At 43.3% G+C, this 15,267-nt stretch overlaps 1 protein-coding gene across 1 annotated transcript in view; it reads right to left on the bottom strand.

Moving 5' to 3' along the window:
• FMNL2 (formin like 2) overlaps window positions 1-15,267 on the bottom strand; it is a 296,810-nt gene that overhangs the window by 30,278 nt on the left and 251,265 nt on the right. Inside the window, 2 exon segments of the mRNA XM_045781864.2 lie at window positions 1,750-1,860; window positions 5,676-5,750. Coding sequence (XP_045637820.2) covers window positions 1,750-1,860; window positions 5,676-5,750 — 186 coding nt within the window.

Genomic DNA, 15,267 nt, shown 5'->3' with positions numbered 1-15,267 from the left:
AAAATCTGTGAATCTTCCTTACAAGTAAGGTAAGTCCTGACTTCGCCTGGGGGAAAGGATGAGTAGCTAGAATAATCCAGCATATGGAGGACACCAATAAACATATAGGGAACAAATCAATGGCTACTTACAAGTCTGGGTTTTTGTAAACCAATGAAGCATTTACCTATTATATGCTTATAATACTAATCTTCTAACCACCTCTATCAGGGTCCAGAACCAACAGACCAAGAAGTTAAAGAAACACAGAGTTTTGGAAAAAAATTTTAAGTTTTTAAAATTTTCAGAGGAATTATGCTCTACATAAACTCTCAGGGAGATAGATTTGCTCCTAGGTCTAATCGGAAATTCCGTAACTTAGCTTGTCCTTAAGACCGCACGTTCCGTCTTAGTTTAGGAGAACAAGCTAAAAAAGACACCTGAAGAAGGGCAAAGCCTAGAAAGGAAAATAAAGCAGCAGTGAGGCAGGTTTTCTCACCAAGTACATGATGAGTAATGGGCACTCCCTGATGTGTTCCTCTCGCCATCGCAGCCTGCAGCCTGAAGAGGCTCTGCACGACCATCACAAAACTGAACCCACAACACCGTTACCGACCTACACACCCAGCGTGTGCTCAAACCCGGCCACTGTCAGAGCAGGCAGGCAAAGAGGGGGGAGAAACCTTGAACTCAGAGCAGGTAAAACTTTTCAATACCTATTCTGTCAAAGATATTAGCGATTATTTAAGTAAGAAATCAAGCAACTCTTCAGTGGAAATCCATCAGGCCTCTCCCTGCATACAGTCCTTAGACAACGTTAGGCCAATCTCTCCAAGGGCAGCCCAGCTGGTATGCTAAGCCAGGTCACGAGCTCAGAGAGTGACGGATGCTAGGACTCGGCCTCACAATACACTGTAATTCCCTGACATCCCCCCAACAAAGACGGGCAGCTGAACTCTGGAGAGGTCCAAGGGAAGCACTTCTATCTTCTCCGTGGCTAGAAACAGACTGGAAATTGAGGTTAACAATTCTTGCCCTCTCGCTAGTGGCCTTTCAAACTCAAGTGGACCACTGCTGTACAGAAGGGAAAACAAAACCACTCAAGAAGCGAAGGACATGGGGGCGTCCTGTGCACACACAGCTACTCAAGTCCATTTACGATTTGCACATCAACTTGCTATTTCTTAGGTGAAGAACTACAGGGAACTGGCTGAGCTCTTCTGCAGGGGAGCCAAAGAAAGAGAAACTTTAGACCTCCTGCTCCCATGAACTTAAACGTGCAACAACCAAAGCCACAAAGGCGTTAAAAAGAATGTAACCGCTACACGAGGAAGTCTCTAGTGTCCATTTCCTCATTATTTTTTTATGCTCTAAGCATTTATTCATCACTCTCTAGCAGTCTTGGTTTGATTTCCCCTGCCCAGCTGGGGTCCCTAAAGTAATCAAAAACGTGGATTGCCCAAGAGTCCGGATGAAGGGTGCAACGAGACTGGACGCAGACCGAGCTCAAAAGCGGAGGAAAGCTGCGGCAAGGCTACAGGGGTCGTCTGGCTCCAGGACTAAGCTGGCAGAAGACAGCCCGAGGGCCCAGGAGGTCTGCAAGAATCCAGTATCTCTGGCCGATTTCATCACTTAGATAGGTTCCCTTTAACCAGCGCTATAGTACCCAACCACTTAGAGCTTCAAGCGCTCGTTAGCCACTGCGGAAGGGTATCTGAAGGCAGGCAAAGTAAGTCTTACATTGGAGCCAAAGGCCACAGCTCTACTTACATCCAAGTATTCATCCAGGCCTAACTTGGTAAACTCGTACTGGAGGTGAACTCTGAAATTCATGTCCTCTACTGAATGGACTACGATGTTAATGAACTGCATAGACGCCACCTGCAATGAAATTGCCAACGGGTTACAGGGCTCCAAACCGGTTTTCTCAGTTTAATCACGGGCGGATGCTTTCAATGTCACACATCTAAACGCACTTACCCGTCTCCTTCTCTTCACTTCGCTGGGTCTTTACCAACATTTTATCGTTTCTTTTTAATTCAAAAGTCATAAAGATACCACCGTAAGAGGCCACTCCTCATCCACTAGGATGACGATAATCATAATGCAAGTGCTGCAAGGAGGTGACGCCGTGGAACCCGCATCCACTTGGGATGAAAAGCGGCGCAGCCGCTTTGAAACGTCTGGCGGTTCCATTAAATGTTAAAAACAGAGTTTCCATAGGACCCAGCAATCCTGCTCCTCGGTACGCGCCCGCGGGACAAGAAAACGCAGGCCCGTATAGAAACTCACACACAAATGTTCCTAAAGCATTATTCACAACCCGACATGGGGATAAAATCATCACTGTCCATCAGCTGAGGGATTAAAATAATGTGCTATCTCCATACAGTGGACTGTTATGGGACGAAGTACTGACGCATCCGACAGTGTGGATGAGCTCGAACACCGTGCTACGTGAAACAAATCGTCCTAACAGGCCACATAGATTACGATGCCGTTCAGATCCAATACCCAGAACGGGCACATCTGTGGAGATAGAAAGATCAGAAGCTGCCTAGGACTGGGGATGGGAAAACGGGCAGCGGCTACTGATGAGGATTCTTTCTGGGGTGACAAAGTGTTCTCAAGTAGACCGCAGAGATGGCTGCACAACTCTGCAAATATGCAAAAAATATGCTGAATTGTCTACTTTCAACGCGGGAAGTTACATGTTACGTTAATCACCTCTCAGCAAAACTTTCTAAAAAGTCTTACGGGTATACAGAACAAACAGTGTAAGGTATCCCAGGCGTATCATAGAAAATGTGAACAATCTTATAAAAAAGAACATTTAAAAAATCTCCTATCATCGTACCACAGGATAATCTCTTCTAAAATTTCACTGTGGGCCCTACTATACCAACAAGATCGTAACAGGATCTCTGCCCCAACTTTCCATTTTAAACAATCAACTGGTTTCTATTCCACAAAAGCCTTGGATTTACTGCTTTCTCTCCATAACTGCATCGTGGCCCCGAGAGCTGCCACAGAGAAAACCAGTTCCTGGTTTGGTAAAGAACAAAACAAAGTTGAATAGATCTATTTTGCCGTTTTTTTGTTTTGTTTTGTTTTTTCCAAGATTCTGCTCTTAAGTAATCTCTACCCCCAGCATGGGGCTCCAACTTATAACTCCAAGATCAGGAGTTGCATGCTGTACCAACTGAGCTAGCCAGGTGCCCCTCTTTTGCTCTTAATAGTGACATTTATGGTGAAAGTATCTTACTAATGTTTTCCCTCTATGGGTAAACATGGTCTCTGCAAGGAGGTGAAATGAATGAGGGATCCAGATTCACATTTACTCTGAAAACTGCCTTCCTTCCTCTCTCCTCCAAACCCAGTTCCTTTTACCTTTTTTTTTTTCCCAAGTGTTCCTATCAAGTTAAGTTCTCCTTTGAGTGTAAGTCATACATTAGATATCTCTGGAAGACAGGTCAACTCTCTAGCTTACAAGGAGACTCTTTTGCAATTTACTAAAAAATGATTTCAGGTTCTGTGGTTAAATGAGCTAAAGATTTTGTCAGGTTTTTTGTTTGCTTGGTTTTGTTTTGTTTTGTTTGTTGTTTTTGTCCACAAAAAAATACAGAAAAAGTTCTTATGCTATGTTAGAAAAATTTATATTTTATGAGGAATAAGTTGTTCAGGAGCTTGTACAACTGAACTGCAGGCCCAAGGACAGTTTAAGAAGAGCCTCATTTTCTGGAGGAAAATATGGTTCAATTCTGGCATCTTTCCATTTCTCTTCTGAATATCTGTTGAGTTTTAAGATATGCCTGAGAGGCAACTCTCTACTAGGCAGCAGAGGAATCGAGCACAGGACCCTGTAGACTAGCAGCTCCGAAATAAGCTTCCTCGCTGCATGTGTGTATAAATAAATGGCAAGAAATATACTCTCCCTTGTAAACAGTGCGGGCATTTTGATGGGCTTCATTGTACAATGATAATTTCAGCAGAAACTCAAATGGTAGGGAGATTCCCAAGGGGTGATAATGACCAAGGTGGGTCACGTGTAACACAGCAAGGAATGGCGTGGACCACGGCAAACCGGAAGGGGGATCTTCAGACTAAAAATAAGAGCAACTTGGCTTCAGCGGCTGATACTCTGCAAGCCCAGGAGCCTCATGTTAGCCACAATTTTTACTTAAAAAAAAAATTAGACATCTGTATTTTTATGCACCATTTCCAAATTTTTTAGGGAGGGACATCACCATCTGACTCAACTCACGAGCCTGTAGGTGGGCTTCGGCCTGGAAGCCTCCAGTTTGCCACCTCACCCTTTGGGGACAAAGAAGTTTCCTCTTTGAAGGCAGAGGAAAGAAACCGGTAAAGTGAGCCACGCATGGCTTCTTCACGTACTTATCATTCATGCCAACACGGGCCTTCAACACTCCAAAAAATCCTAACAACAAAATTAAAAAGCCAATGTAAACGTACTCCTTGTTTCACATTGTTTGCCTTTTTAAACAGCAAATAACAGGCTCTGATGGAACAGAAAAGCTTCTCTATAAAGGACTGCACCATTCTCATGGAATTTGGAAGGGGTCGAGGGCTAGGATGCATAGAAAATTTAAGGACCCAGAAAAATTTTTCACATAAAAGGGTTAGAAATCTACAAAGCAATGTTTCATGGTTTACAGTCACTGAAGCAATTCAAATGGAAACTGTGCCTGGCACCCTTGCATAGGTTTGAGAAGACCGGACTACGTAAGAACTGAGCCGGGTACCGGCTCCAAGCTAGACGTGAGCTGAGAGATGAAGGCCCCGTGAGATTTCCTGGGCTCAGAAGTTGCCTGGGTCAGATGGACTGGGTCCGAGAAAGCCTGCAGATCTGGGTGCTCTCACGGGTCGTCCGTCTCAGAAATTCTCTAGGGTAGATTTCTATCTTCAATCTAAGATTAAGATTTAAGTCTATGAATTCAGCAGTGCTCAAACTCCTTTTGCTGGTCAAGCCCGGAGAGGGCAGTGCTGCCACTGAACCGCATGTTCCTGCATGGGAACTACCATGCTAAGGAGCTCTGCAGTATGATGATGCCCTCACCGAGTCACCAGAGTGGGAAAGAGAGCAAGGGTGGTGGGGAAGGGGGGGCGTGGGTGGAAATCACTGTTGTATAGTAATTTGGGGAATGCATACAGTCAGTTCTACAAACCAATGCACTTTAGTCTTTGAGAGTGTAGTCTGGAGAAAGCCACTGGCTGGGGTGTGCAAAAGACAAAATGGTCAAGATTCTCGGTTTCTACCTTCAGGATCCTTATGCAGCCTTACTGACCACAAAAGCTGGCAACTGCAGGAATCTGTACCAGGAGTTAACGTCCTTTCCCCAAATGCATGGCTTCACCCTTTATTTGCTATAAATAATTAGTACTTTGGGCCTTTACAATAAGCATGCATGTAAGGGATAAAACTGGAAAGAAACACCAATTTCCCCTGCAAGGGGAAAATACAGAGTGTGAGGAACACTCTAGACTGAATCTATAGCATACTATAGTCAATTTTCTGTCGTTTGTAACATTTATATGCACAGACATACACACATATGATATATAACTAAATTTTAGTTAATAAATTATAAATATATAACTATAAATGGATTTAGGAAAAAAGTGCAGAAACGGAGTTTGCCTTATTGAATATGTAATGTAGTACTGGAATAACTCACCATAAAATCTATGTTATTGTCTTCATTCCTGAAATGTTCCATCAACTTCTCAAAGCGCTGTTTTTCCCCACAAACCTGAAATACACATTTTCATCACGCATATGAAATTCCAAGCATAGGCATTCTAAAATTAGATGCAGGAATTTTAGCATTAATAATTATTTCCAGAATAGCTTTTTATTGCCTCTCTCACACACTATTTACTTCTGAGTTGGTTAACTCATAAATACCAACTTGAGCCAGGCCCTCAGTTTCTTTTAAATGTTCCCTTGATTTACTGAGAACTCTATCAAATGTGTCTTTCTTTTATGGTTATCTTTGCAGCCCATCATTTTTTTAGCCTGCATTCAGAATCCCAGGATGTTATGGTTTAAAAAAAGAAAAACAACCCCTTCCCCCACCCCATTTTCCTTTTTAGAAAAGCACTTTTATTTTTATTTTTGTAAAGATTTTATTTATTTATTTGACAGAGAGAGAGACAGCCAGCGAGAGAGGGAACACAAGCAGGGGGACTGGGAGAGGAAGAAGCAGGCTCCCAGCAGAGGACCCTGATGTGGGGCTCGATCCCAGGATGCTGGGATCACACCCTGAGCCAAAGACAGATGCTTAACAACTGAGCCACACAGGTGCCCCTACAAAAGCACTTTTAAAACAGGCATGCTAAAAGATTTGGACAGTTTAGTATTTAAATTCCTTGAAAGCAGTTTGAAAACATTCCTATTATATTTAAATCAAATTATTTTAGTGCATAAACCACAACACAGAAGGAGACACCATAGCAGCAAAGTATCTACTATTACAGTAGACACTTGGGAAGCTATATCAACCCATTCAAGGCAAGAACAGAAATTTGCAGTAATTTACGAAGTAGCACCCCTGAGGCCTGAAACAGTCACCTCAAATTAATGCTTTCATCAAACAGGTGAAAGAGGCAGATAAATTACAGTGAACTCCAGGGTCTACACAGGAGTTAAAAACACAGAGTCGAAGAAAGATCTGTAACAAATAAAAACTCTCTGGAGACTTATTCCCAAAATCAGAGGATAAACTTTAGTTCTGCCGGTGACCTTGGCTACCTTTTTTGGGAACCCACTGGATTATTCTTTTTGCCTTTAGAAAGTATGTACCTGAACACCCATGAGCTACATGCAGTATGAGTAAGACACAGTCTTTGGTCTTAACATTTTGAATTTAATCCGGGTTTCACATGCTTGACTCAATTTTCCAGTTCTATTCGTCATCTTAGCAATACATAGGTTGTTCCTGAAGAATTCCTCTAAAATGACATTTCATCATAATGCTATAATGCAGCCACTTAGTTCTGTCATGTTAAATCCCATATAAATATATATTTTGATGAAGAGAAAGATTCAAGAGGACAGCAATTTTGTCTGTTTTGTTCACTACTCTATTTTCAGCATCTAGAACAATGCTTAGCATGTTGTAAGTTCTCAATAATATTTGTTGAATTACACTGAAAAAAGGACAAATGAGTAATTATGTGAAAAGACACTTTGATGAAAGGATGACTGACTTTCCCACTCTATCACGTTGATGAAAGAAGAAGCATCAGTCCATCAGTAGACCATCAGTAGAACCATCAGGAGACAGGCGCCAGGAGTAAGGCTTCAGTGATGGTTCCTGTGCCTCAATTGTGTCCTGGGAATGTTAAGCCTCCAGCCTCGGAGGGCCATCTAGGTCTCAAAGCAGCTTAATGTTCTCACTAGGTGCAGAACACCCTGTATTCTGATAACAACTCTCCATTTATTTATACCTGCCTTAACAAAAAATAATTACAGAAAAAACAGTGCATGGACCTAGGCGAGAGGAAGGGAAGGAGGCTCCAAACGGAGCGTTCAAAGTCAAGCCTTTAAAAAACACACATGTCCAATCCCGCCTGAGAGAGCCTGGTTCAAGAGGACCAGGCAGGGCTGGGTGACGCGCACATGCACAATTTTAAAAGCACCACAGACCATTTTGATGCAACTCCACAAAGACAGAGAACCAGAGATTTAAAGGGCTACTTTGTTCGTCCCTGTCCTCAGCCAGCCCCTCTTGGAGAAGAGGCAGCAAGTTCCTGGAAGCAAAAGGTTTGTTGGGGGGCGGGGAGGTGAGGCATTCCAAGCCCAGTTCCCGAGACTACGACATCAGCCACATCTTGTGCCCAGAGGCATAAAAGTCCCTAGCCTGTGAAAAGAGCCCAGTGGGTGAAAACTGCCAAGGTTGGACATGGAAAGGATCAGAATTACGACCTGAATTTTAAGAGAAGCCCCAACATAGGCACTTGTTTTCCCAGGGGAATGGTTTACTTCCATCTGTTTTAGGAGGTTGGTAGTGGCAGGAGAAAGGAAGAGAAGCCGCCCTGGATCTGCGAACAGCTACCCGCTACCGGAAGCAGTGATTAATGTTCCGTTGAGCCGCCAGGCACCCAATGAATGAACTAGAAGAAGCAACAGCCATCAATGAACAGTGATGAGGAGTACAATTCCTAGGCGGGCAAAACCCTTCAAATGAAAGAATGTCAAGACTCTGGAAAGTACCTGGTGCCCTCAATTTATGAATGAGACTGAAACCTAGACAAAGCGAACAACTGTAACTGGATGAAAGGTCAATACAGAAGCTAGAATCAGGTCCCCAGCTGCCAGCCTGGCTGATGTTCCTCCTCCAGCATAGCCTAGAATGTGCAGATAAATGTCAGACGATAATTTAAAGCATTCCAGAATTATCTGCAACACCAACAGAGATGAAAAACGTTATTGTTAAAAACCACAATCATTACACCAGGCACATACCTGATGTGCTTGGATCAGAATCTTCCATGGAACTTCTAAAAACAGCAGGTTCCTAGAGTCTAAATCAAGACATACTGAATGAGAATCTCCACAGTGGAACTAGGAATCTGTGCTTTTAACAAGTACCTGTGGCTGCTGAACCAGTAGCTTCAATAATATAGACTAGCAGATTCAACCCCAACCTTTCTGACTACCAATCATAAACCAGATAACTAGATCATTAACTCTCCAACTCACTCAATCTCCAACTTAATAACAGATAAGGAGATACAGTTACCGTAACTGGGTATCACGGGAATGCAGCAGGACTGACCCACTGTCCCTGCAGAGGTACAATAAATAATAAGGTAACTCTCAAATAATCAGAGAGGCATTAAAAAAAGGGAGTTTATATGGCTGCGGAAAGCGCATGTGGACAGCACAAAAACCAACTATTCACAGCCTGTTAATAAAAAAAAAAAAAAAGGTGGTATCAAATCTAGAACAAGCAATATTAGGTTAATTTCATGCTGGGTAAAGATCCCAAAAATCACATGCCACCCTGATAGATACATGCATTTCTTTAGAGGGCATCCTGTCAACAGACAAATCCCTGCTAAGAACATCTCTGGTATGAAATAGAAAAATAGCTTTAATCGTTAAAAATAATACTTGAGGGGCGCCTGGGTGGCACAGCGGTTAAGCGTCTGCCTTCAGCTCAGGGCGTGATCCCGGCGTTATGGGATCGAGCCCCACATCAGGCTCCTCCGCTATGAGCCTGCTTCTTCCTCTCCCATTCCCCCTGCTTGTGTTCCCTCTCTCACTGGCTGTCTCTATCTCTGTCGAATAAATAAATAAAATCTTTAAAAAAAAAATACTTAAAAATCTTCTAATTCACAGCTGTGATGGACTTGGTGAAAAGAATCCAAATGCACAAAATGATGTGTTGCCAACAGAGATGCCAGTTTGGGGGAACTCTGAAAGAAAGTGACTGACCGCTCTCCTTACCCCCTGTGAGAACCAGAAGGGCCTCTGCCATCAGCTCCACCACATCCCTCTCTGTAAAGGTTTAAGGGAACAGCTCTCCTGCCAATCTCAACTAACGAGCACAGGGTGGCATTCTCTGACACTGTTCCCTAGGAAAGGCAGGGATTCCAGAGGCCCCCCTTTATTTCTGAAGGAAAGGAAGCATGCAAACCAGATTCACATTTGTTTCTACATTACTTTAGGAATCATTAAACAAGTGTATACTGTAATCCCACAGGAAATGGGAAGATATGTTTGGGGGAAGCTGGTAAAGTTGTGTTCAGCATCAAAGGAAAGCAGTCTCAGCTCATACTGCTCACATCTGGACCACCCCACACACTTGGTTCAAATAGAACAGCCATGGCTGAACGTGACGCTTCTCTCCTTTGAAACTGACCTGGCTTCAGAAAATGGTGAGGATACAAGAAACAGGACACCGATTCTCAGTTACGTTCAGAATCCACACATTGATGGGCCTTGGTGGGGTTGCACTCAAGGACTTCATCAAAACATACAGAGGAGCCAGGAGTGTATCTGCACGTACGTATTACTGAATATTACATATTGCTGCACATAATTTCCATCTGCCAACAAAGGCCAGGCAACATCGGAAAACTTCGGAAAGTAAAAAAAAAACCGTTCTGTGGCAACTGAAGCAGGTCATTTCTTGCCTTTCATATAATCCATGGTACTTCCCTTCCCCCGCTAGCTTTACACCAGTTTCCTGGATCAGGGACAAGCAGCCACTGAAGTAGGTGGGTGGGGAGCAAATTTAAGAGAACGCGGCCACAGAAAGGCCAACCGAGTAGACTGCCGAGGAGGCTTTGTACACGGGAATACTCCAACAGGAATTGGGTTTCTGCTACTAACAGCCAGCGCTGCCAGAAATTAAGCCAAACAGCAGGAAAAGAAAAGTATATGCTCCGGAAAGCCATGTACTCCGCAGGAAACCTAAGAGGCATCTTCATTTATACGTCAGTGTCATGTGAATAAATGCACTGGCCCCGATTAACACTGTATAAAGCAAAAACCCTCGGGCTGGGATCCTGGACCCCAGACTTCAGTTTACTGAACGCCCACCCATCCCTGAGGTCCTGCCTGACGTCCAGGCCTCTTTGCACCTTGAACCTCTAACACTGATGGGGATGAGGGGATCTGAGGGCAGAAATATGACTGAACAGGAAACCTGCATCATATGGGGGGGCACAGCTCTGCCACTACCCTGCTGGGAGCCTGGACAGCATGGTTGTCCCTGGAATCTCTGGACTTCAATTTCCACATCCATTAATTTCAGAGCCATAGGTTATACAGCGTGTTTTCAAGGCTTCTTTTAGGAAGCCATAAGCGTTACAGAGGACCACTCTGGGGGTTCCAAAGGTGGGGAGCTTGGCAGGGAAAGGAAAAACACAAATAGGAAAGGATCTTGGGACTTCTGTCCTCTTTTATCCAACTCTGCTTTACTGAGTTGCTTGATAGGATTTCATTGAAAAAAGTTTCATTGAAGGTTTTCACTGCTAATAAAAGTTTGAAAAAACAAAAACAAAAAACCCTCACTTGATATCTTGAAGTTCTAAAATTCTAATCTAGGCACAGCAAGATAACACGATATCCCGGAACTGACCAACCTGGCAGCTCAACACAAACCCAGTGTAGAGAGGCGCTCCGCTACGCAAGCCTGCGTACCGTGCGTAAGGGCCAGAGCACTGTCTCACAGCATCTGGCGGCCTGGTGCTTGTAACGCCCATCAGTCCGGCCTTGCCCAGATAAAATGGCCACGCCCGGCACAAGCAAGATACATTTCCACTTCAAGGAGAACTGAAGCAAAAGCGCAACTCCTGCCAAAAAACGACTCAACTCTGTTCTGCAACATCTGTGAAAGACATTTCTGAACAGTGTCCCAAACCATTTGGATAAATCTGGGGCCCTGGATGCAAAGGAGGCCGTGGTTTACAGTGTCTCTGAGGGTGAGCAGGGGTGAGGGGATAATTTCCCTTAAGGCCCATAGTGGAGAAAAGATGGTTTTACAAAAGCCTGTAACAAAGAGTATTCTTGCTAGCCAGATGTTGCAATGAACAACAGACGGCCGGCCTTCAGCCACCTCTCCGTCCCCCTTCAAGGTCAATGACCGTCTTTGGCTTCCCCAGCAACAGCTCCCAGGGCACCACACAAAGTCTGCAGCCAGACTGAGGCCTGACTCTTATGAGGTGGCTATAAACTATGCTTCTGGGTTAGTTATATAAAAATTAAAGGCCCCTTGCTTAAGTGTTTCCTTCTTGCCCTGTTGCCGGGTGCCTGCTTCAATACTTTCTTTTTCTCTTCTCACAATAGGCCCCTGTGATCCGCAGGGCTCCCTGCAGGAAGGCACCGTTTTTTAGAGGCACAGTCTATTATGACTGATTAGACGACCCTTCTTGGGGGGCTGCCCGGGAACAAAAGTTCGTTTTCTTCTCAGGGCCGCATGAAGTAAACAGTTATTACATAGTCCTAGGTGGAAAGCACTTTTTTTTACCTTCCACTGGGAACACCAGAAGCCTGAGGATTATCTGACGCCATGATGGCCTGACCAAAAAACCCACTTTGCTGGGGCGTCGTGTGCTTGCAGGGGTCTAACGCTCCTGTGTTCCTAAGGTAACTAGACGTTTCATCCACTGACACCAAACGGCTGCTGGGACAGAAGCAGACCACTCAGACCTACTGTTGGCTCTCCTGTCTCCCGGGATTTAAGGGCGGAAACATTCACTGAATTGAAACATTCGGAAACTCAACGACCTTATCTCTCACTCCACTGAAAATGACGGAGAGCTAAACAACTGAATGTATTCTACAATCTAGTCAACCCTCCTTCCTCATAAATTAATAAAACATTTCTATCGAAGCTGAACTGGTAAATAATCTGATTATGAGCCAGAGGTTTCATCCACTTCATACTAATCACCCTTGTGAAAACTTCAGTTGCTTTTCCAGATGTTTCCAAATATCCAGATGTTTTGGCACAAACCACAGAAAACAGCCAGATGACTCTTTTACTTTTCATGTATATATTTTGCTGTACCAAAAAAAGAACCCTGACATAGAAGCAAAGGGCTAATAAAATCCCCAAAGAATAACTCATTGAAACACCACACCTTAAATGAGAAATGCATTTTTAATCACGCTCCTAAAAAAAAAAAAAAAAGGAGAAGACCTTCACTACATTCGAGAGAGGAAGGCTCCACAATATAATTCTTCATAAATGACATCTTTCAGAAATATTCCTAATGCCTGACTTGACTCGTTCTGGCTTCAGTACGAGACACATCTCTTGGTCATCAGTAAGAACTCATTCTTTCAAGGCTTCTGTTCCTTTAGGAAGACCAAAATACATTGCAGTTCAAGAGAGACTGGTACTTAAATAGCTATCCGAGGAGTGAGGAGCCAAGGCCTTCAGTCATCTCTGGGATGACTTACCGAACAGACCCCTCAAAATGCAGAAGGCCTAACACTATTTCTTTCATTTCTCCTCACAGATTCGTCCTTTGAGCATACCGAAGCCAGGCAAGGGAGGGGACACAGTGACACACTTCTAGTGGTCATCACGTGTTTGGTGAATTGTAGCAACAACGCGTGATAGGAGGGGTTAAAATCCTGTGGCATTTTCACCACAGATCTTGGGCCCTGCTCAGGAGACAGATGTCAACCCATGCTCTCTTCATGCCTGAATCACAAGTCAAATTAAATCTAACAAAAATGTGCTATGAATTCAGAGCCCCTGAAGACAAGGACTCTTTGTTGGCTAGATCAAGGACCTCAGTCCACAAGCAGGCAAATGCCTGAGGTTTGTCCACTGCTCCCTCCCCCCGATTCCACATCTTCACTTTCTTCCGTGCTCTGCCCCAGTGCTGGGTCTTCATCAGGAAGACCTCACTCTCAGCAACCCGGAACCACTTCCACCTGGCCCAACAAGACAGCAGACAGTGTATCTGGGAAGCAGTTCTTAAAACATGGTTCTTGAACACCAAGGGTCTCTGAGGCCCTTTCACAGAGTCTGTGAGGTCAAAACTATTTTTATAATGACACAAAGGTGTTACTTGCCCTTTCCACAGAGTAGACATTGGCACGGGAAGTACAAAAGCAACAGTGGGTGAAGAAAAGCACTGCTGCCTTGGTATGACTCAAGGCAGTGGCACCAAGTACTCTAGTAATCACTGTATTCATCAGAGTCTCAGTTAAAAAAAAAAATAAAAAGCCAGTTTCACTTACGGTACCCGTGATAAAAGGGCATATCTGATAAAGACTTGGTATTCAAAGTAGATAAAGCACTGACACAACTCAACAGCCAAAAAACACATAATCCAATTTAAAAATGGGCAGAAGACACGAACAGACATTTCTTCAAAGAAGACATCCAGATGTCCAACAGACACATGAAAAAATGCTCACCATCACTCATCATCAGGGAAATGCAGATCGAAACCACAAGAAGATATCATCTCACTCTTGTCAGAATAGCAAAAATCAAAAACACAAGAGACAATAAGTGTTGGCAAAGATGTAGAGAAAAAGGAATCCTTGTGCACTGTTGGTGGGAATGCAAACTGATGCAGCCTCTGTGGAAAACAGTACACAGGTTCCTCAAAAAATTAAAAATAGGGGGCACCTGGGTGGCTCAGTTGGTTGTGTGGCTGCCGTCGGCTCAGGTCATGATCCTGGGATCGAGCCCTACGTCGGGCTCCCTGCTAAGCAAGGAGCCTGCTTCTCCCTCTCCCTCTGCTCCCCCCCCATCAAATAAATAGATAAAATCTTTTTTAAAAAATTAAAAACAGAATTACCATATACCTAATAATTGCATTACTGGGTATTTACCCAAAAAATACAAAAACACTAATTCAAAGGGATACGTGCACCCTTATGTTTACTGCAGCATTATTTACAACAGCCAAATTGTGGAAGCAGCCCAGGTATCCACCCATAGATGAATGGATAAAGGGGTGTGTGTGTGTGTGTGTGTGTGTAATGGATCATTTTTCATCCATAAAGAATGAAATCTTGCCCTTTGCAACAACATGGATAGAACTGAATAGTATTATGCTAAGCAAAATAAGTCAAAGGGGGACAAATACCATGTGATTTCACTCATAATGTGGAATTTAAGAAACAAAAGAAACAAGGAAAAAAGAGAGAAACCAAGAAACAGACTCTTAACTATAGAGAACAAACTGATGGTTCCCAGAGGCGAGGTGGACGGAGGGACGGGTGAAATAGGTGATGGGGACTAAGAGTGCAGCTACTGTGATGAGCACAGGGTCACGTATGGAATTGTTGCATCACTGTAACGTACATCTGAAGCTATTGTAACACGCCATGTTAACTATACTGGAATTAAAATTTAAAACTTAATTACAAAAACCTTGTTGATGCAATAAAAAGTATTAATTTTATTCAATCTGGACCAGTGAATATACACCTTCTTAATATTCTCTATGATGAAATGGGAAGCATGCTTTAGTAAAGCACTTTTGCTACTTACTAAAATATGGGTGCCTTGAGGAAAAGCACTTCTAGGATTACTCTAGTTGCAAGATGACCTAGCCATTTTTTTTTTGTTCTTATTTGAAAGAATAACTAACAAACCACAGTTATTCAGACTTAAAAACTTGGCAGTAATTTTCTTGAAAATGGATGAAGGAAACTGACAGTGTTTGTTTCTAATGATAAAAATTGAGCTTTCAAGCAAAAATGAGAATTTTGGAAAACGTATTCATTATGAGTTTGACAGCTTTTCCAGTATTTAAAGATTTTTCTGATGAAATTGGTAG

This window comes from Ursus americanus, chromosome 1 (assembly GCF_024610735.1).
Source record: "Ursus americanus isolate L20-20 chromosome 1, mUrsAme1.1.p, whole genome shotgun sequence".
In the NCBI taxonomy this organism is placed as follows: Eukaryota; Metazoa; Chordata; class Mammalia; order Carnivora; family Ursidae; genus Ursus; species Ursus americanus.
The sequence above is the reverse complement of the archived record's forward strand: the minus strand, read 5'-3'. Positions and strand labels throughout refer to the sequence as shown.